Here is a 22,087-nt window from a genome sequence, read left to right as displayed (position 1 = left end):
TTGATCTGCCTGCCCATTCTTGAATCTGATAGAACACTTTGTAGCTGTGGAACTAAGCACCATTTTGAGTAGGGGGTAATGACTGGGGCTGGACACATTTTCACAGAATTTCCTGTACCTGAGTTGGTCTAGGTTTACCCCAGGGTTTCCTCCATACAGGCACACCAGAGCTTCTTCTCCTGCCTTTGCTACATCACCATGTGAAGATTCTAGATCATGAAAAATGAGCGCCTGAGACAGAAAATGAGAACATTTACCAATGGTCTTCAAGGCAAGTCCTTTGCCGAGTGCGTATAGCTGGGATGTCGTGTCACACCCAAGTCGGGCATGAACAAACAGTATGTTCTCACATACATGAGAGCCAAGGATAGCTTTTGTTTTCGGTATATCCCAGATTCTCTGTTCCTTTTGCTTCCCTTGATTTACATCTGACTTACAGAATAGCTGTGACTTTGCATCAGCATAATAGCATAGGAGAACAAGAAGATCTGTGTCTTCCCCGATGAGAACTGTTGGTCCCTGTTCTGATCCTTCTATAGCCTTCTAAACAATGAGGAGATCTGCATCCGAATTTGCTTGGTGAGTTATGAATCCATTTTCCGCTAGTGACTCACGTAAGAGACGTATGAACGTCTGCTTGTTTTGACAGTTAGTGAAGAAATGGTCTCATTTCATTGTCAGTTTCATGTCCTTACAGAATTTGACTGCTGGTGATGTTACGCCCTTGGACGTCTTTGATGGGCAGTGTCTTTTGTTGTCATCTCTTCTCCATAGCCATCAAAGACAATTACTGCCATGTTGTACTTAACCTTCACATAGTCAACATACAAAGCCAGAATCTCTTCATATGTCATACCACAGGACCATGGAACTCGATGTAGAAGAGAACCACCATCCAGGACATAGTGGACATTTTCAGGAAGGGATATTTGAGATGAAGGCAACAGTGACCACATGGAATCTGCAAGAACTGATTTGTTAGATTGCCTCATTAGAGCATGAGAATCAAAGAGGGCAGGTGGGTGGCTACACATTTCATATCTGGATACATCTACTAATACCTCCTGAACAGTTTGCTGCAGCAATTAGGCGTTGAAACAACAGTTGTGGATCCACTTGAACTGTTTCACCACTGTTGAACCATCAATCTTCAGTAATGACTGTGAGGCAAGTGTAATGGCTTGGTCTTTCTTTCTGAAGCTGAAATCTCCTACACTGTTTCCTGTCATCTTTTTCAAAATGCAATTCCCAACTTCTTTTGCCTTGTCAACATTCACAGAAGTCCCTGATGTCATGCCAGTAGCAATACTCCTCAGAGTGGAATCTTGAGAGAAAGGGTTTCTGTCTTCTAGGTACTGCAATCTTTAAAGAATGTCTTCTGAATCTCTTGCTAGTATGGTAGTTCTTGCATCCTTGTGGTTGTAGTCAGTTGCAAAGGATACACTTGTGAGTTCTTGCATGGAATTTCTCATTTCTGCACTTGCTGGCATTGAGAGGAGCCAGAGAGAACGCTGCATTTCAGTCATTCCTCTGCCTCTTGTCAAGCTACCTCTTGACTTCAAGCTTCTCATCAAGACTTGTTCATTTATAAGATCAGTTGAAAGTCTTGCCCAATATCTCTCACTTCTACGAAGTACATGGTAGCCATTTATGAAGTTGATGTAAACATCAGGGTGATCATCAGGTAGCCTACACATATTTTGTAAATAGATGTGTGCACTCTTGGCATACATGTTATGTCCTGAAGCTGCTAAATATGGAAGCATCTGATAAACTGCAGAAAGATGGAGTTTCCAGTTTCCTGTCCTCTCAGCTTTGATAAACTTCTGAAGGATGTCAATTAGATCCATGTACATGAGCCATAGAGCCCCTGTTCGTGAAACCTTTATTTCACTTTTTACAGCTTCCATTACATATTCTGCCAAAGCACTGTTTGGAAGAAACATCTTCTGGAGTCAATTTTCCACCCATGAGTCCATCATACAGTGAAACAGCTTCAGTAATGTCTTCATCTTCATGACTAACAGTCACATCTACAGATAATTCCTCACGGCTGTGCGAGCAAGGGAGGGGCACCTCAAACGCCCTGGCAACCAAGAGGGCATTCAAGGCTGTGTCAACCAGGATATGAGCTCTAACAGCTCTAGCAGCTGCTTTTCCACTAAGCATATGCCCAACTGAATTTGTTGCATATACTGTTTCAAACAGTTCTTGGAGTCCTGATCCAGCCACTAGATGCCCAATACTACCAAGAAAGCTCATTTCCATATGAAAACCTCCTAGTCGTAAGACAAGAGAATTAAAGTCACTGTCCCTTGGTTCATTGATAACTATGAGATGTGCCTTCCACCAAAGAGGTTGGTCAAATGTCAACATTGGTGTCACAGTGTATTTTCTTGCTTGTTTGCAGACAAACTTCAAGATGGAAAATATGCAGGACATGCTTGTTGGATCCATGTCAATCATAGGAAGGAATACTACTGATGACTTACCAGGAAACTGTCCACGATGAACTGTTTGCATCATTCCTGAATATGATAGTCTAACTTGATGTCTCAGCAGCCATGATGATTTCCATAGAAGATCAATATTTGCTGTAGTATCCACCTCTGATAATTCTTCTAATGGCTCATAGTGAAGAATTCCAAGACTAGTACCTGTGGGTTTATAGTGAAAGATTTTGATTCATCCAAGCTGCGACAGATCTTTTGCTTTTGCATTTGTCTTCAAAATAGGCATACTTGTCTTTGTTCCTGGTGTGACCGCTGCAATGATGCCCATACCATGAAATGTGTTTGATCCATCTAGAGTACAGGTGTTGTGGTCCACATTGTCTGCAACATACTGAATAACATTTCCAAAGCTTCCTGGACATATTCCTGGGATGTCAGTTCCCTTACTGACAGCTGCACTTCTCTCAAACCTTTTCACCTCATCATAAGAACTGCAGAAACCATGGGTATTGAGAGAATCCACAAGAATTCTGGAACCAAACTGATGAGGCATTTGCACAGCAAGTCCAATCTGAAGTGGGGCTGTGAGAACTCTTGGCCTGCAACATTGCATTATTGATTGTCCCAAAGAAGCTATCTTGATATCAACTTATTTTCTTGGAATCAGTTCTTTCAGGAAACATCACAACAATTCTGGGACAAATTCCAGATTTGCTTCTAATTATGCCATTTCATCACATGAAGGGTGTCTATCATTATTGACCTCTACTGACTTAATGTCCTGCTTTATGAGCTTGGCTGCTGTTTGAATAATCTGACGCTTTTCTGAGGCAGTGTCTTTCTTTCTGGGTTGCTGATAGAAATCATGGAGAATGGATGAGGCCATACTCGTAAATGTTACAACATTATGTTTTCCAATGACATCAGTTATGATAATTCGGTCTCCAAAATGTACTAGCAATCGCTTCTTCATGTAAGGATGGCTGTATGCTTCAACATCTGTTCCCTTCAAAATATCCTCCATGTGATTAACCAAATCAGTTATTGAAATCTGTTCATCATAATTTTCCTCAAGGAGCTCCACTACAGAATAAAAAACTGCTGTCCTTTCAATATCTTCTGGTCTTCCCTGCTTAGATTTCTTGGAGATATCAACACTTTTGTCAAACCGCCATATTGGCTTATAGAGATGAAGAGACACGTATATACATGGGCTACATATTTTTATTCTTGTACATTGACATTAAAATTCTGACTTCATTGTTCAAATACATTATCTAGAACATGTTTAACAATCACAACAATTTCAACAATATAACACTTAACTGCGTTTAACATAGTCCACAATTTTGCTCTGTACGCCACGTCCTGCCGATTTCATTTTGTTGACTGCTGCACATACATTTGCTAGAGAGTCAAAAGTAGAGTTGTCTGATCCTTCACACACAAGCAGATGACGCAGTGTCTCTAATGCTGCATTGGCCTCAGCAAATGATGGCTTCGGATGAGGTTCATCATCTTCACTGTCCGAGTTGGGAGCAGGTGCGACAGAGCGAACTGAAGATCTGTGTATCAGTCAAGCTTTTAAACACAATGTGTTTCTTTTGTTAATAAATTAATGACTATCAAACAATGTTGATTCACCGCCAACGAGGTTATACAATGTTGATTCACCGCCAACGAGGTTAAACAATGTTGATTCACCGCCCACAAGGTTGATGTATACCGCTAAGTCGCTGAGTTGACACTGAGCAGGACACTGAGTGAGTTCGGTACTCACGTCGTTTATTGGGCTTGGGGTCAGGATATCAGTTCGCTATAACTGTTAATTCGCTACTCATGAGTTCGTTATTCATGTGTAATTTTAATAATATGATAAAGGGACCATTGACGGGACTTTTAAATTTGTTCGCTATATCCGTTTGTTCGCTATATCCGTGTTCGCTATATCCGTGTTCGCTATATCCATGTTCTACTGTAGATATATTCAGAAATATGTTCAGACTCAGTTATGATAGATAACCTGAATTTATGTAATTAGGAGATAAACATCATGTGTTGGCCAATTTCCTGGTGTTATTGAGTATTTGAAGCACGGGAATATTTCATTTGAAACCTCCGGCTGACGCTGTCCGTTCCAAATGCATTCCTGTTGTTTATGTTTATCCCGATGTTTATCGACATTGTAAACACCAAAGTAAACCAAAGGGGCTTTAGTGTCTGCACTTGTTTACATCGAATACGGACACAGCAGTGAAGTGTCATCAGCTGGCCGTTTCAGCTGGTTCTCATGGTAGCATCTGGAGTCGCTCATTTGTGACGTCATTCTAACTTTACGTCACAATACGATTTGAATGACGTCACCACTGTTGATGACACAACAAAACAATTGTTTACGTGTCAATACGCGGTGAATAGTCTTTCAGTTTCCGGGAATCTAATACCATTTAATCATGTTTTTCAACCAATCACATTACAGAACACAGTAACTTTTGGTTTACAAATTACTGTAAACAAAGTACAACAAATTGATTTGATGATCCATGATCTATTATTACAAAATGATGAAAACCAATTTGGAATGATTCTTAAAGACAAATGTACAAATCGTATGTTTTGAAATCTCATATCAACAACATGAAAAAACATGTCATATTCTTTTCTGTATTCATCATTAGTTGATATAATACTATCTCATTCATGAATATTAAACCAAGTACACTGACCAAAGTTGGTCATATGCTATGCATGTGACCTTTTGGGTCATACAAAAAAGACAAGCCTTTAGGAAAGTAGTATACACTAACTACTCCCTCTGCTAGGTCATAGTGACCCTGGGTACATAATGACAAGTCGATCCAGGTCGGGAATTCATGGGTGCCATGTCACAACTGGTAGCCAAACACATTACCAAGATAAGGTGTGGCACGGCTGGAGAACAAGACATCTTTATAAAGGACCATTCGAAGCAATCCATATGAAATCCGTTGTATCAGAGGCAGCAGCACCCCATCATAAAATGCAAAAAAAATTCCAGATAGCGCACTTGTTAGAAAGTTCTAACAGAATTATTTTTGCGTTGGAGTTGACGATGTCAGCATCATTGGTTTAAATGGATATATGGCATGAATAAGTGATAAATGTGTTTTTGGTACGTTTGTTTTGTGGGTTGCATCTGACCTGTAGGGTCTAGGCTGGTGAACCAAACCAGGACAACAAATGGTGTCTCCACATTCCTAAAGCATGAATACAAAGACGCTCATCCTTCAGGAAGCCTTATTTCCAAAAAAATAAGCATTAGAGGAGGAAGTAATAGAACCATCACTATATATACTACTCATGAACAGGATTGAGTACTTTCCTCTAAACACAACTAAAACTCATTTCTACCACAGCTACAATAAGTGTTGTTTTCGAGACATTTATTGTATCTTTGATCTCAGGTGTATTATGAAACACATCAGTTCATTTAGTTTATAAACTACATCTCTCATGACACCTTATCAAAGCTTCCCAGTTTGTGTTTCCTACCTGGTTTTGATTTTGACATGACTCTAGGGGTACCTGATTGTTTACAACTTTCTACACCTGACTTTATGTCAAATTAAGAGATTTACACATTCTGTAGTAAACCCTGTCATAGCTGACAAGAGGTTTAAGTTTTAAATTAATTGTTCTACAGAGATATCAAGTCACATGTTGCAGCTCAGTGCTCATACATGAAGTGAAACTGCTATGGGTGAACAAAAAACAACAAAATTATTATTGTCGTTAAAATTTCCTCTTGAAGTCACCCCTCAAGTGCATGTTTTCATGAGAGCTTTAATATCCATCTAGGTATCATACATGTATCATATTTGTGTATATATATCATGTTTAGGCATGAGTACTGTAAACATAGTATGACATGGGCACTAACATAATATTCTATTTATCACCAAAATTGTCAAATTGCGGAAAATACTAAATCTTTCACGAGTCTAATAAAATGGTATTTCATGTGTCATGCAAGGCCTAGTACCATTGCAACAGTGTCATTACCATTGTGACATCACAACAGTAAACCGTTATGACATCATGGGTCTGGTGGTATTTCATTAGTGTAATGTTGCCAAAATAATATTACACTGCAGTATCTTCCATGGGCAAGTAATAAAAAATGCAATGTCATAGAAGAAATTTGACACCAAAGCATTGTTCATGATCTCACATCACCATGACAAAATGATATTTTGCCCCAAGGCATCACATGAAAAATATTAACCCAGAAATTTTCGCCCTGGCATGGCATGGCATGACATGGTATGGTATCTGTCTTTCAACAATTGAATTGTTTGAGCTGTCAAGTTTCTGTTGTACACTAGTTTACTTAGTTCGGTAACAATGATGTCTGTGTTTCAGATGAGATGAGGGAGGAGAAGGAGAAGAAAGAGGAAGAGCTTGGTCTAGCAAAGCAGAGACTTGACAATCAAAACATGGATTTCTATAAACAGTTTGTGAGTAGTGTTATTGTGAAGGGGTCATGACTTCATTTTTTGCTTTGTATCTCGTTGTTCTGGGTCCTATTCAACTGACTGATCTTGGCCCTAAGCCAGTAGTAAATCCCTAAAATCCCAATCCTATCTTGACATTATGATCAGCATACCATTCCACCACAAACCAATCTTACCCAAGTCAATCATAAAGTTAAGATCCAAAGTCTAAATTGCTTATGACCAACTTAGGATCACTGAAATCAATTGTGGAGAAAAAAAAATGGCGACTTTCCTTATTGTATGTGAAGAAGAATTAGTATAAACTACACTAAATGTGTCTGTTTTCTATGTAAATATTATTCAAACAATCAAAAACTTTCAAAGAATGAAAGCACATGCCCTATATCCATGAATTATATGATACTGAACAAGGCTCAATGTAGATACTGAAATTAGTTTCATGAAAAAATGTACGCAATAACATAATCATTTTGAAATAATCGTGAAACTGATATCGGAAGGATAGGGCGATTGAGTTTACTATGTACAATAATGTTGACATATGACATCACTACCCATGACCAATTTCTTACAAAATGGCAGCTTCACTGACAAGAGTAAACAGGATTTTGCAAGGACTCTTCCCTTGATTCATGGATCATTTGTACATAAATATGAATGTAAGAAATCAAAATGAATTTGACTATCTCTGTATTGTTATTTGTTTTTATCGTTTTCATTGTGAGAATTGAAGCCAGAAATAATAATAATTACCATTGTCGTTCTGCATGATTGTCAACATTTGTCATGTCACGCTGCTCAGAAACTGAGACAGTTTCTTTTGAATTATCAAATCATTTCATTGTATCTATTTTTAATTTCCTATATCTTTCTACGATACTCTTTCCATGCATATTCCAAAGGTATTGAGCCTTTTGAAACAATGAATAGAAGACTGGAGGTCAGAAACTTTCAGTGAATGCTATGTAGTGTAAAATTTGAATTTTTCTTTGTTTACAATTCAAACAAGAACAGTCTTTCGAGCACAGCATTCGTTTTCATGCCCAATATATTTTTTGTTTTATCTAGATGGTTAGTATTGGTGAAAAGACTGTTTGTAATTTGATTCTCAGATGTATGGGGAATTCATGATCAGTGATGCATTTGTCGCAGCTGACTATGAAATATATGTGATGTAATAGGTGTCTCAATACTGGCCATTGTGAAAAGTGCTTTTGTAAAGACTATCCAATATGGCGGTAAGTGCATGTCTGTGTCCATGTAAGTGTATTTTCGAAAACATCCCAACTGACTCAAGGTTCATCAGCAACTTTTCAGAATTATCAAGATCGTAAGATGAGGACCAGCTATGATCGTCTTAAGATTGGTTAGTGGAACAGGTGTAACATTAAGACGACTGTAAAATTGGCATAATTAGCCTCCGTATAATTTGTTACACTCCTCTACTGAGTCTGACAAAGCCTAGTAGGAGGTCACATCAGGTAACCTCTGAGACAAACCAATCAGAACACAGCTTACCAAATCATGAAAGGGGACATTCGCCTGTACCTTTTGAACTTTTACCTGGAAAAGGTTTGTACCCGACAGTTTTCAATGCTATTTTCCGTACCATCGTTTCTAGGTGATACAGATGGAGTATGCTATACAATACTGTCAGCAGTGAGTTAACAGTCCGTGAAAATAGCATTTTTGTCTGTATTCAAAGATGTCAGTTTTCGAAAATATTGGCTTATGATTAGGATGTCATCAGAAAGCCTTATGTGCATATACTCCAGGTCGAATATTTGTGTTTTATGTGGATTTTTATTTGTTCACTCACATTGTTTTTCATTCATACATTCATTCATTCATTCATTCATTCATTCATTCATTTATTCGTTCACTGGATATGGTTGCCACTCAGTTTGAAAAATGTCTAATGATATTTTGTGATGAAAAATAATATTTTATTCAATAATGTGTGCGGAAAACAAAGATAAATGAATGAAATTTTGTGTAGCAATGCATTGCTATCTTCTCCACAGTCATTACTGCTGTCCACCAGGTGATGTTGAAGTCAGTACCTCGTATGAGGACCTCCAACTGCTACTGCTGCCTGACACCTCCTGGGTACAGATCAAATCAGTCGTTAGATGTTTCGTTTTGGAATCCCTCTCCATTCCTTATGCAGCATGTGGAACAACTGTTGAAGATTCTGTGGTGGATTACGATGTTGACGTACTCGTACCCAATCTGATCCCAAAGGTGTTCGATTATATTGAGGTCTGGGGATCTGGAGGGCCAGGGAGGGTATTGTTGTTGTTATTGGCCAGGAAGTTCGGTGGCACCTGCTGTGTGGGACCTGGTGTTGTCCTATTGGAGGATCTGCCATTGATGTATCCATTGGCCGTCAGATTGCCTTGGACAAGCACAAGTTCCGATCTGCGGGTATGTGAGACCCTTCCCCACACTGTAACAGTCCTGCCACTGAATCTGTCCACCTGTCTGATGCAGTTAGGAGCAAAACGTTCATGGTGTCACCTCTACCATCACGTCGCCTGAGGAGATAATGGGAATCAATGCTAAACCATATGCGCACCCAGTTTGCCAGGTTCCATGGCAGCACCATGTTACACCATCTCACTTGTCAGTTGTATCAAGGAGGGGGCAACTTTTGGACAGTTGGCACATATTCCTACTTCTTGGAGATGGTTCCTGATTGTATGATCGGACACTCTTTGGGCTTCAAACTGTTCTTGTGTTGTGTCCTGGGTGGTATGATGGCAGTCACATAGGTTGGTTACCCACATGTACCGATCTTGGGCAGGTATGGTGACTCTAGGTCTTCCTGATCTTGGACGGTCATGTGTCAAGTTTGTGGGATTGATTTTGTCAAACAATCAAGTTATTGTGCTGGAATGAACGTTGAAGATCCTTGCCATCTCACTCTGATTCGCCAGCTTGCAATCATCCAATTGCCTGATTTCGATGGGCAACGTTGAGACATCCCATTTTCATGTACAGTATTTGCAAAGGTCATGGATGAAATTGTGAGATTCATTTGGGTTTTTATAGTCACATGCTGTGCTTATGTTTTGCACATGAGAACAGGTACACAGGTAGAACCAGAAAATATATGATGTGAATGGCATTGGAATTTTTTTTACAGTTAGTAGTATAGCAGTAGAGAGAAAAGCATGTGGAGGTGCTTCATGCCTCTAGAGCCTTAAAATGATCCTTTTCAACTCCAGTGCCTACTGAAAAATCATGGTGGACTAGTTTTCTGTGTGTTGGACTACTTTTTATTTGTTGGAGTAGTACAGTTGTGGGGACTATTAATGATAAGTTTCTCGGGTCCAGGCAGCTGTTCTGCTTGGGGGAATTAACTCAGCAAAGAGTCTGATGTCACAAGAAGCTAAATACAATTTTCTTAACAGAAATAAAATAACAAGGGTGGCCACAGAGAGTCGGTTCAATCCTCTGGACTGAGGGCTAGAGCTGGTCTGAGTTGGGAGTCTACGCCCTTCTGCTAAATCTGGAATTGGTGACTTATTTATCTTAACTTGAAACAGTAAAAAGATTATGGCTCGTTGAAAGATACAAAATGGGTGTGCCCTATAATAGCCAATGAAATACTGAATATACAGAGTGGGGTGCGACCTACTGGAATAACCAGGCAGGGGAGTGCTCTTAATCCAATCTTAAGTGGCATTAATCCCACTGGCACATTTACTGTATGCTTGGCTAGATCTAAACAAGCCTATTTTGATGTGTCAATTATCATTGCTTGGATTACAAAAGATGCGCTTCACTGGGCCATGGCTATATGACCCTAATTTGAAATGTCTGCATAGTGTTGTACTGATGATATGTTTTCTTCAAAGAAGCTCATTAAACTGGCTAGACTCAGCTTTTGTCTTTATGAATGGCTTGTCTAACAGTGGCATTTTGAATAACTCAGGCTAAGAGTTATGTACAAACATCTTTAAACAATGCAGTTGTAATTTAAACCCTCGTGGAATTGTAGATCTATGAAATAAGTTTTTGCTTTAAGCTGGTGTCTTTCTCTAAGCTGCTACTGATCATGATGGAATAAATATTCTATATGTATATTTTCCTAATATCTGAATCCTAATGTATAATGCCTGTCATGGTTATAAATGAATTTTTGTATGAATTATTATTCCATGATAGGACACCCAGTGGAGGTGATCTCCTGCCTCAAGGAGTCTCCAAATAGACTTCCCCATCTACAACTTCCTCCCACTCCACACACACACTGACACACTTACACATGCAAATGATGGAAGTACACCAGAAAAAAGTAGTGATGTAAGGGTATGGATTTAGAACAAACAGACACAACAAGGAACCAAGGAACCAAGCTATCGTGAGAAGCCAAGATCTGATCTGGCAATGTGTCTCTCCAGGAGGTAAAGAAGTACATATATCACAAGCCAGATATATGCATATCAAAGGCTCCCAGCAGCTCCAGAACAGAACACAAGACACTCACACAGAGAACTTCTGACATGGCATGGACTGAGGTTTTTGAGACCTTGCTGAGTAGTGTTCCCATTTATTCCTTTCCGAGAAAGACACACAAATCCTAGAGCATTCTGGACACATTTTACAAGCAGTACCAGATCCCTAGGCAGTTTCTCGAACTCTGTTTGTTATGCTTCATCAATTTGTAGCGTTATTTACAGGATTTGCAAGGATCTTGTAGTCCCTTTCAAAACACTGTGTAACTAATAATATACACATACGACTACCACTGCCACTACTGCCACAAAATATACATGTATGACTGCCTCCCAGTATACATGAACGACTACCACACTACTGCCACACAGTATACACATACAACTGTCACCCAGTATCCATGTATGACTACCACACTACTGCCACACAGTATGCACATACAACTGTCACCCAGTATCCATGTATGACTACCACACTACTGCCACACAGTATACGTGAAAGACTACAACAGGACTTCCACACTTTATACACACACTGCCACTCAGTATACCCATATGGCTACCACACAATGTACACAATCTGTCTACCACTGTACGGTGTACTATATGTGATCTGCCTCTTTTTTTGGTCTACTCCATATAGGAAGGATCTTTTTTAATGAAATCTATTGCAATAGTTCATTGTTTTGCAGGATGTACAAATTGTTCTTTTTCACTATTGCCAGCATGTTTGTATGTAGCTTTCCTAACTTTCTATACAGCCATAGCAGGATCAGATATGTATATCTATTTTTTGTGAAGTGTATAGCATATGTCCAATATCTTGTGTGCCTTCTTTTGTTTGTTTTTTTGTTTTTTTTGTTCCTCTACAATCTTTTCTAATATTTCTTCTTCTTCTTCTTCTCCTGGAATAGTAGATGCTTCTTGAGTTCACAGCATTTGTAGAGCTTCTGCCAACATATTTGCCAACTCCTTTGCACTCCTCTGGACCATCCATATGATTGTAGAAATCTTTGATAGTAGATGGCACTTCAATTGTGGGTGGCAAAGTGTTTGCACATTTTTTTCTATGGATTCGTTTTCCATGTATTTTTAGTTCCCTATATTGTACAACCTCTGGCAATAACTAAACTGTACCATTTAGATAGACCTTGAACCATATATTTTTGTACTAATTCCAGCATATCATAATCCTTGGGAGACAACTCACACCAGGCAATTACAGCCATACAGGGCACATGGTAGAATTACATTTCACCAAATGTGTACAGTGTTTAAGGAGCTAAGACCACCAAAATATAAGCCATGTTTATGATTAAAGGTCACATGCAACCAAAAAATCAAACATAATTAAAACACAGTTATTACTTGCTCATGATATATAAAATGATTGGTGATTGTGAAAAAACAAGTAAACAAAATTATAAGCATATAATCGCAAATCAAAAGTGCAACATTTTCTACTTGGGTTTACCTCCAAAATGAAGCAGCTGCGATACTGAACCCAGTCAGAGCCAGTGGGTATGCACACATGTGTAATGACGCCTTGTCATTGGCCACTGGTTCATTTGACCTGTGAAGATCCCAGGGTAGAAGAGGCCTTCAGGCAACCCATGCTTGGTATAAAAGGCGACTGTGCAAGTCGTAAGAAGCTACTAACGGGATCGGGTTTTCCGACTCGCTGACTTGGTTGACACGTCATCAGTTCCCACTTGCGCAGATCGATGCTCATGTTGTTGATCACTCAATTGTCTGGTCCAGACTCGATTATTTACAGACCGCTGCCATGTAGCTTAAATATTGCTGAGTGCGGCGTAAAACTAAACTCACTCACTCACTGGTTCATTTGCCGATATGCTTTGCCGGCTCTTTGTTTATGGCTTAAAAGCCCAATAGGTATTAATTTCAAATTCCAAATGGTCAATAATTGTAGATTTCATCAGCTCATGTAGTGAGCGCCATGAAATCATGATTTTATGAGTAACCGAAGGCAAGACATAAAAGTGTTATCTCCCTGCCACCAGGTGGCGCAAACCAGCTTTTCAAATTCCCGTGTGAATTCGATGTTCTCCATTACCAGCTTTCAGCTAGCAGCAGAACAGGGAGAAGCAAAACAGGATCCAAACTCATCCACCACAATTTTAATGCTCAATAATAACAAGAAAATGCCTATATTAGCATCTGGACGGAATGTGTATTAGCGTATTAAAGTCACTATCATGCCACAAAGGGCTCCACCTGTCAGGCTGTCCAGACATCCAGAGACCCACAGAACGCTGGGCTCCAACCCTTGCTAGGTCCTATCTGCAACAAAGGCAAAATATTTTAGTTCCGAAGGCAAGCAAACAGAATGGGTGGGAACACTTTCATATCTTGTCTGCGGTTACTCATAAAGTTATGATTTCATGGCGTTCACTTCATGAGCTGATGAAATCCACAATTTCATTTCGCAACCTTTAGCAAGATACTCAAGTGTTAGTTTAAAGCTTACCTGGTCAAAACTGCATGCTGGAAAGTGTTGACCTCTGGAGTCCTGCAAGAACACTTTCTGAAAGTTGATTGCTTTGACCAATTCAACTGTTTCATGATATCGTCAACAGTGATACCCTGACCCATTTCCTTAGATGTGGAAGCAGCCTGGTAGAGTGCGCTGTGAACTCCGCTGCCACCCCAGACTCCCTTATGACATCTTTTAGCCATCTGCTTGTGGTGCAAGTTTTCACATGCCCGTGGGACTTCATCTAGCTCAGGAGGAGATTATGGCGCAGGACTTTCTCAGAGACCTCCTGCGATAATCTACTCCTGGCCAAATATCCTTCAATGCATTCAACTACACACAAGGATTTGTCCTTCTCATACCTGAAGAATTCTAACACATTATGAGTGTTTCCTGGCTGACATGTTTTTGTTCTTTTCATGAAATGAAAGGTTATCCTATCCTCGTTGATACACATGTATTTTGGTTTTACATTGTCTACCAAAACCGAGGAGAAGTGTTTTCTCTAACATATATACCATCATTGATTCATAATTACAATGTAGTTGATCATTTAATGAAGCTACATAACAATAACTGAAGCGCGCGCAAAATCATTTTAATGACAGTATCTATAAGTACATAATTTAACTCCTCCACCTTTGTCGGCCCAGTGGCATCCGGTAAATGTGAGAATTAAGGTCCAATGCCGCTTCAGAAATTCTTTGTATTGTGAGTTTAATTTTGAACTATATGTTTCAATTGATTTCAACCAGTCATGTATCATTTGAATGTTGATATTCATATAAAGTTAGGAAAAGTAAAGAAAGCGGTAAAAGAAGCGGTCTTACTAACGAAAAGTAAAACCTGTCCTTCCAAAACAAAAACCTCAAATGCGTTTATTCTTGGAGAACAACAGATGACTTAATATACAGTGAAAAGCACACTTTAAGTTTATATAGATTGCCCATATATGCTCACAGATCACAAGCCACTGACCCACCTTAACACAGCCTAAGGTTGCATGATGCTTGGAGACTGCTGACCAATGAACATTAATTGTTGGGTACGTTAATCCCTTGTCATAAAAGAAAGTCAGATAATCTATAATAGCGGAAATAGGTTACTGAACGGGGTAACGCCAGCAAACCCACTGTCCTCAGGTGCTTTTGTAAGCTGTCCTTGTTCCTGACCACCATGCCCTAGCATGAAGGTCTGCAGACCTCGCTGATATTCCAGCTATGAGATTCTTTGAAACCTTCCAAGCTGCTAGATGCAGTGTCTTCAGTTCCACCAGCTGGTGGACCTGGCCTGAAGGCGAGGTTAAGAGGTCCCAAGTTAATGGTAGCCTGATCGGGTTCACCACTGCCATTTCTAGCAAGAGAGGGTACCAGACCTGTGCCTGCCACTAGTGTCCCCCCTCCTTCATTACTTTGGCCAGGCATCTCCCCACCAAAATGAATGGGGGGAACAGCGTTCCGATAATGTTTCCAGTTCTATAGGAAAGCATACGTTCCCAAGGCATCTGGGTCTGGTTTCCAACTGACATAATGGCTCAGCTGTTTGTTCAACTTGGATGCAAACACAGCCACTGACAATGGCCCAAACAGCGACAGAATCTTCTTGAACATGACTGTTCAACATTCAGTCTCTGCTGTCCTGGTAATTCCGGGACTGCCAGTCTGCTGCAGAATTCAGAATTCCCAGCAGATGTTCTGCTGTCATGTTTATTGATCTCACAGCACACCACTCCCATATCTCCTTGGAGAGGCAGTTTAACAAATGGGATTTCGTCCCCCATCCCCTGACTATGTGTGCTACTGCAGTTTGATTGTCCAGCCTAATAAACACAAGAGCAGCAATCTCTGCACCAGGTCACTTTTTAAGTGCAAAGTGAAATGGGTGTGGAAAGTCTTTGTATTCTTTTGCCCACGTTTCAGTCCTACAAAGCAGAAGTCTTTCAAATAATTTATCAATGATGGAAGTGAGTGTAATCCCTATATAATTAAAAGGATTGTGCCTACTTTTACCATGGCCTTTGTGCACAGGTAAGATGCAACCAATATTAAACATATGCAGAATATATTCATATGAGATATAGGCATTATACAGCGTAAGACTATGAGGGATCTTCCTGCACATTTAAAATGTTCATTTAAGATGAAATCTGATTGAAAGGTATTTACCACATCTTAACCATTTGACAGAGACAAACAATTCTTCAATGATGAATGGGCACAATAGCAGTGGATTTACCTCTGTATGGGAATAAGGATGGTCTTCTGGAGATGACATGATATCACCAACAAATTATTTACATGTTCGGTAAAAGATACATCAAAAGGTTCATCATATATGGTATGGTATATGGTTACCAGAGATTGTTGTTAAGGTACTGGCCAAAAAGGTTACAGATATATTCCTGTGTGTTGCAGGAGTCGACACTGTAATGTAAAACTCGTATAGGATCTTTGCTGTGTTTGTTACGTTTTGTAACAAAGATATTCTTGTATGTACACCTTTATATACACCTTGATATTTTTCATTCTTGAATTTGCTTGTGGACGATGTTGTTTTCTAAAGATAGGCTACACTTGTTTAAATTTTACATAGTATACTTCATCATTATTACATAGTTTTCCGTGCAAGACCCATTCCATTGAATTATTTAGATTGTCATTTTTCCAGTAAAGTTTCAAATGGGATAGGAGAAATCGAGAAAGAGACAATTCTGGAATAGTTCTCATATTGTTTTCATCATTTGCATGGGAGACATCTCCTGAGTCTCTTTTTCTGAAAGTTGTAGGAGGTGTTTGTAAGAGAGTGTTTTCACGTTTATTACTATGATAACCTTCTTGGGTCCAAGTGAGGGTTCCAGTGAAATCCCCTATCTAACTCGGGCCTACAAACGGTGAACAAATAAGCAAAACTGAACTCATATACACCAATACAGAACAAAACTCTCCTAAACAGGAATGTTAACTTCCAAAACTGCAACAATATCCTCTGGATTGTCTGAACACACATGAGTGATTTCTCAATGGGTCAGTGTGAGCCATGGAGTCACTGACCTACAAAATCACAATAAATTCACACATCCCCACTTCCAACCCATCCACCAACACCACACCCATCACACCCACAGAATCCAGATGCCAACATACACACACTAATCAATATATACAAAATTCTTATACTGGACTCTTGTATTGGAGCGGCTGAACTACGCCACTCTGGTCTTCATCTCACTCTCCCCACCCCCAACATCCAAAAATTTAATTCCATCCAATTTCAAGCCCTCAAAGTAGCCCTCCCTCAACACACTCCTTCCACTCTCAGGCACCACTTCAATAACACAAAGAATCAACAAAACCCTACTCACTGGGCTGGGGCCCAACACAACCAACTATTCAAACATCACACAAAAATATGACAAAATAAAGAAATCCACAATAAAAAAATTTAAATCTAACCCACATAAGGCCCCCTACCTCACCCACCTCCACAGTCTGTTCACTCACAACTACTAAACACCTCCCATTACCAGCTACATTCACAACAATCCACCACCCACCACCTTCAACTCCACCCTCCAACACTTACCCAAAAAACACTACTAAACCAACTGTACATCTCACTTAACTATATCAACTCAAACTACACCAACGCCTCCATCAACCCAAACAAACTCACCGGCATAGGCATACATGTAAAAAGAACACTCCCTATTATAACCAACCTCCATTACAACAACCACACCTCCATAAACACTGCAGAACTAACAGTAATTCTCACTGCACTCCACCTAATTCCATCCCTCCGACAACGTAACTTCCTCATCTTCTCCGACTCACCGAGCTCCATCAAACAAATACACAACATGCACTCAAAGTCACATCCAGATCTCATCCACAACATAGTTATTCAAACAGATTTAATGAGCTTCCAGTTGCGCATGTGGTACAACAGTATGTGTGTGTGTGAGCGGCTCTCCCACCCCATGAATATCTGACACGCGAACAGATGACTGAACACTGAAACCCCGGCTCTTTCATTAGAAATCTCTACAAGGAGATGTATTGGTACATCATGGCAGTTTTTCAAGCACACAATTGATTCACGCTGAAACTTCTCACTGTCCTTGCATGTTGATCCTAATACCCTATGCGTGTAGCCATCATCCGGTGGTGTAGAACATCGAAGTTACATTATGTATTTACATTACCGTATGATGAATATTTGCTGAAATGTACATGCATGAACATCTCGATGTCGATCCCAAAAGCATATATGTGTAATTACTAGTACTACTCAGGTGTGAAGAACGCTGACGTTACAATTTGTACATAGAGGGATATTTACTTGAACAGAGGGATATTCGTGGTGTAGATTTACCTCTCTCATCACAATATGTTTTTTGTGTTTAATTGTTTCAGAGGGTTACTGCCCTCAGTGTCCTTATTTCTATACAGGAAGTATTTCATACCGAAAAAGCAGGCAAACTGTATTAAAAAATCTACTGTACCCATTCTTAGGTGTGGATTTCACCCCACAATACCTGGAACAACACAAATAGTTCGTCTTATAAAAGACGACGGAAACTCTTAAGATACTATCCCAAAAACCGAAGGGCCTAAACAATACGCTAAAGCGTAAAGATAAAAGAAAACATATATTGCTTGCAAGATGTTCACTACACACCCGACCAAATTCAGAAGATAAAAGAACAATGGGGATATAACGAGTGTTTCATAAGCTGCTTCAGAAGCAATGGTAGGGTAACTGCAATGCTATTAAATTATAATTTCGAGTTCAAAGTACTAGAGAGCAATTTAGATGCTTTTGGAAACTATGTTGCCCTTAAGAGTTTAATTCGTGAAGTAACTTATACTGTAGTCAGCATATACGGACCTAATGAGGACAATCCAGATTTCTTCAAGGATATCATGGACGTAATTATAAAGTATGATAGTGATGCAATATGCATGTGTGGAGACTGAAATCTTGTTATAAACAAAGAACTTAACACTTACAACAACAAACATATCAACAATCCAAAGGCAAGGTATTAAGTTTTTGAAATGATTGATAAACTTGATCTGAAAGACCCTTGGCGTGAACATAACTACAATAGTAGACGCTTTACTTGGTGACAGCCTACCCCTCTCAAACAAGCGAGACTAGATTTCTTTTTGATTTCACATGGACTGCTATCTACTGTTTACACCTGCAATATTTTACCTAGTATGAATTCTGACCACTCACTAATTTCCCTGTCTTAGACCTTTTCTACTTTAGCCAGGGGAAAAAGTTTCTGGAAATTTAATAATTCACTCCTTCGAGAAAGGAAATACGTAAAACAAGTAAAAGATACAATTAAATCAAACTTTGGACCTATTTAAAGAAGATAATGAAGGAAACAAATACTCTAATAATGATCAACTACTCTGGGAAACACTACTCCTCATGATTAGGGGTAAAACAATAGATTATTCCTTCACTAAAAAGAAAGTTGTAAATGAAAAGGAAAAGAGCCTAGAAACTAGATAAGATGAACTAGAAACGAAACTAGATCTGAATGAGAATGGTGAGCAAGCTCTACTAAATGAAGTAAATATTTTAAAACATGAGCTAGATCAAATTGCCAATTAAAATATACCGAACACTTATAAGATCTAAAGCAAATTGGGGAAACACCAACGAAATACTTTTTAAAGTAAGAGTCAAGAAACTTCCTAAACAAGTCCATATGAGGGGATGTCAATAAGTTTTGAGCCTTGAGCATTTTTCTTAGCCAGGTGTCACAGCCTATGGTACGACATTGAACCTTGGGGTGTAGCTGATGTGATATATAAGTTTTGGTATCCTACTCTCAGAAGTTATTGAACAGCTCACATTGACAGAAAGAGACCCCCCTCACGGCAGTTAAAATGAATAAAATTAAGTATAGAGCAGTAATTAAGTTTTTAGTTCTTGAAGGAAACTCTGCGAAGAACATTGAAGAAGGGCTTTGAGCAGTTTACGGGAAGTCTTCCCCTTCATCTGCAACCATCAAACGATGGGTCAATGAATTTAAGCATGGTAGAGAGAGTCTTGAAGATGACCTCCATCCAGGTCGCCCAACAACAAGCACTACTCAGGAAAACATTGACAGAGTGCATAGACTTGTGCTGGAAAATCATCGAATCACACTCCACGAGTTAGAGGAGACCACAGGCATTTCACGAGGATCCATCGCAACAATAAGCCATTTTCCAGTGTTGCCGTTTAGAGTTATCTGCCCTTTGTGGCACGTGACCGCGGGCATGACGAAACATTAACAACAGCTGTCATGTTGATGTTCCGTTTGTTCTGTCGATAGACGATATCGTTTACCTTTGGCCTGCGATCATTATTTGAAGAAAATATCAAGTATGTACTCGTCAAAGACTGTACCACAGTTGAAAATGTATTTGAAAGATCGTGGTGTGACATTTACAGGCTACATTCGTCGCGAATTGATCACTTTGTGCGAGTGTGTTGCCAACTTGAATTTGCCCGTCTTACATGATGTTTCCGATGTAAACTGCACATTCCAAACACTATCACACCTGAACATTAATTTAGTGTCATTCAGGCCCGATTACGACAGAAGGAAGCTCCGTGCTTACAAATCTTTTCAAGACTATCACTTGTATGCCGATGGGCATGTCAACAGTGTGGAGTATGTTGATGCTACTGACACCGTCAGAATTTTTTAAGCATCTGTGAAGCCAACACAACGGGACAAAACCTACTTAAAGTCCGAGTTCTCCAACCTATGGATTGCTGTGGACAAAATGAATGTTGACATTAAGACCGCTTACTGTCAGTGCCCAGGAGGGTAAGTGATCTAACACTGGGAAGGTCTAAATCTCATGATGATCCTTAAAATTAAATGCATTGCCCTTTTTTGACTACATAGCATAAAGCTTAAACAAGATTAAATACCATTAAAGCCAAATTTCCCAACTGTCTTCAGTTTGCAAAGAAACAACCAGTCCCAAACTCTTGGAAGCAATGTGTATTTAAATCCATGTTTCAGTGGATCATAGCCTATTTGTAAGTTCCTATGTTCCTGACACAAGTAGTGACCATGGCCTGGATAAGTTTGATCCTCAACCAATAAGTAACAGATCAAATCCATCACCTGAACAGGTGGCCTATTTTGCAGCCTCCCTGCACCAGGTTAGAATGACTGAAATATTTTTATTTCTGTATGCAACATGTGACAAGTAGCTTTAGCATGAAAATGTTAAGTATTCATATAAAAAGGTTTTGGAAAAGGTGGAATCATGACAGAAAAGGACAGTTTTCAGTGTTCAGTGTGAGATGTAACCCAGGTGAATTATATTATACATGTATTATGTAACTTATCCAAAACTTTCACATTTGCAGATCAATCCTAATGCTTGTGCCTTAGAGAGCCTCCTTGATCCCACTGACAAAGAGATTCAAGCAATGAAAATTAATGAGGAATGAGTTGCTATGTCCCTACTCAAGAAGCTAGAGGCCCTTGAGTTGCCTCCTGGTTCTGAGATCTCTGAGGACATTATTGATAGACTGAAATATTGTCCTGATGACATTATTTACATTGAACATGACAGAGTGAGAATCCTACATGGTCAGTTATGAGAATAGGCATGGTGACTACTTCCAATTTTAAAACATTGACTGCTCAAAGTTAGTGAAATGTTTGCTCCATGACAGACTTAGCACTGACATTATCAATGTACCATCTGCTATTGTGTGGGGTAGGAAAAGGGAAAGCAAGGCCAAAGAAATGTACAAACAGACTGAAAGAAGGAGACATAAAAAAATTATCTGTGAAAATAAAGGTTTATTGAATGATAAAGAAAATCCTTTCCAATGGTACTTCAGTGGATGGTACAGTTAAATGTCAATGCAAAGAAACTCATCAAAACAAACTGTTAGAAAATAAATGTCCATGGGCTTTGCGAGACTGTGATCCTAAAAGTGCTGCACAACATGGGGGTGTTACCTGAAAGATGGTAATGGGCACCTTAAAGATGACAGTGATTATTATTATCAAATTCAAGGCCAATTAGGCATATATGGATTTCAGTCCTGTGATTTGGTCATTTACACAAGGAAAGGTATACATGTTATTAATGTACCTTTTCATGAACAATTTTTTGAGTCTATGATCAGAAAAATCAA

The 22,087-nt window shown here is 39.3% G+C and overlaps 1 protein-coding gene across 1 annotated transcript in view; it reads left to right on the top strand.

Moving 5' to 3' along the window:
- The window catches only part of LOC137258076 (paramyosin-like), a 258,586-nt gene that overhangs the window by 107,658 nt on the left and 128,841 nt on the right, over positions 1–22,087 (top strand). The window contains exon 4 of the mRNA XM_067795629.1: positions 6,855–6,949. Coding sequence (XP_067651730.1) covers positions 6,855–6,949 — 95 coding nt within the window. The remainder of the gene's footprint in view (positions 1–6,854; positions 6,950–22,087) is intronic.

Source organism: Haliotis asinina, chromosome 12 (assembly GCF_037392515.1).
Source record: "Haliotis asinina isolate JCU_RB_2024 chromosome 12, JCU_Hal_asi_v2, whole genome shotgun sequence".
Classification (NCBI taxonomy): Eukaryota; Metazoa; Mollusca; class Gastropoda; order Lepetellida; family Haliotidae; genus Haliotis; species Haliotis asinina.
Note: the sequence above shows the minus strand (reverse complement) of the source record. Positions and strands in the feature narration are given on the sequence as shown.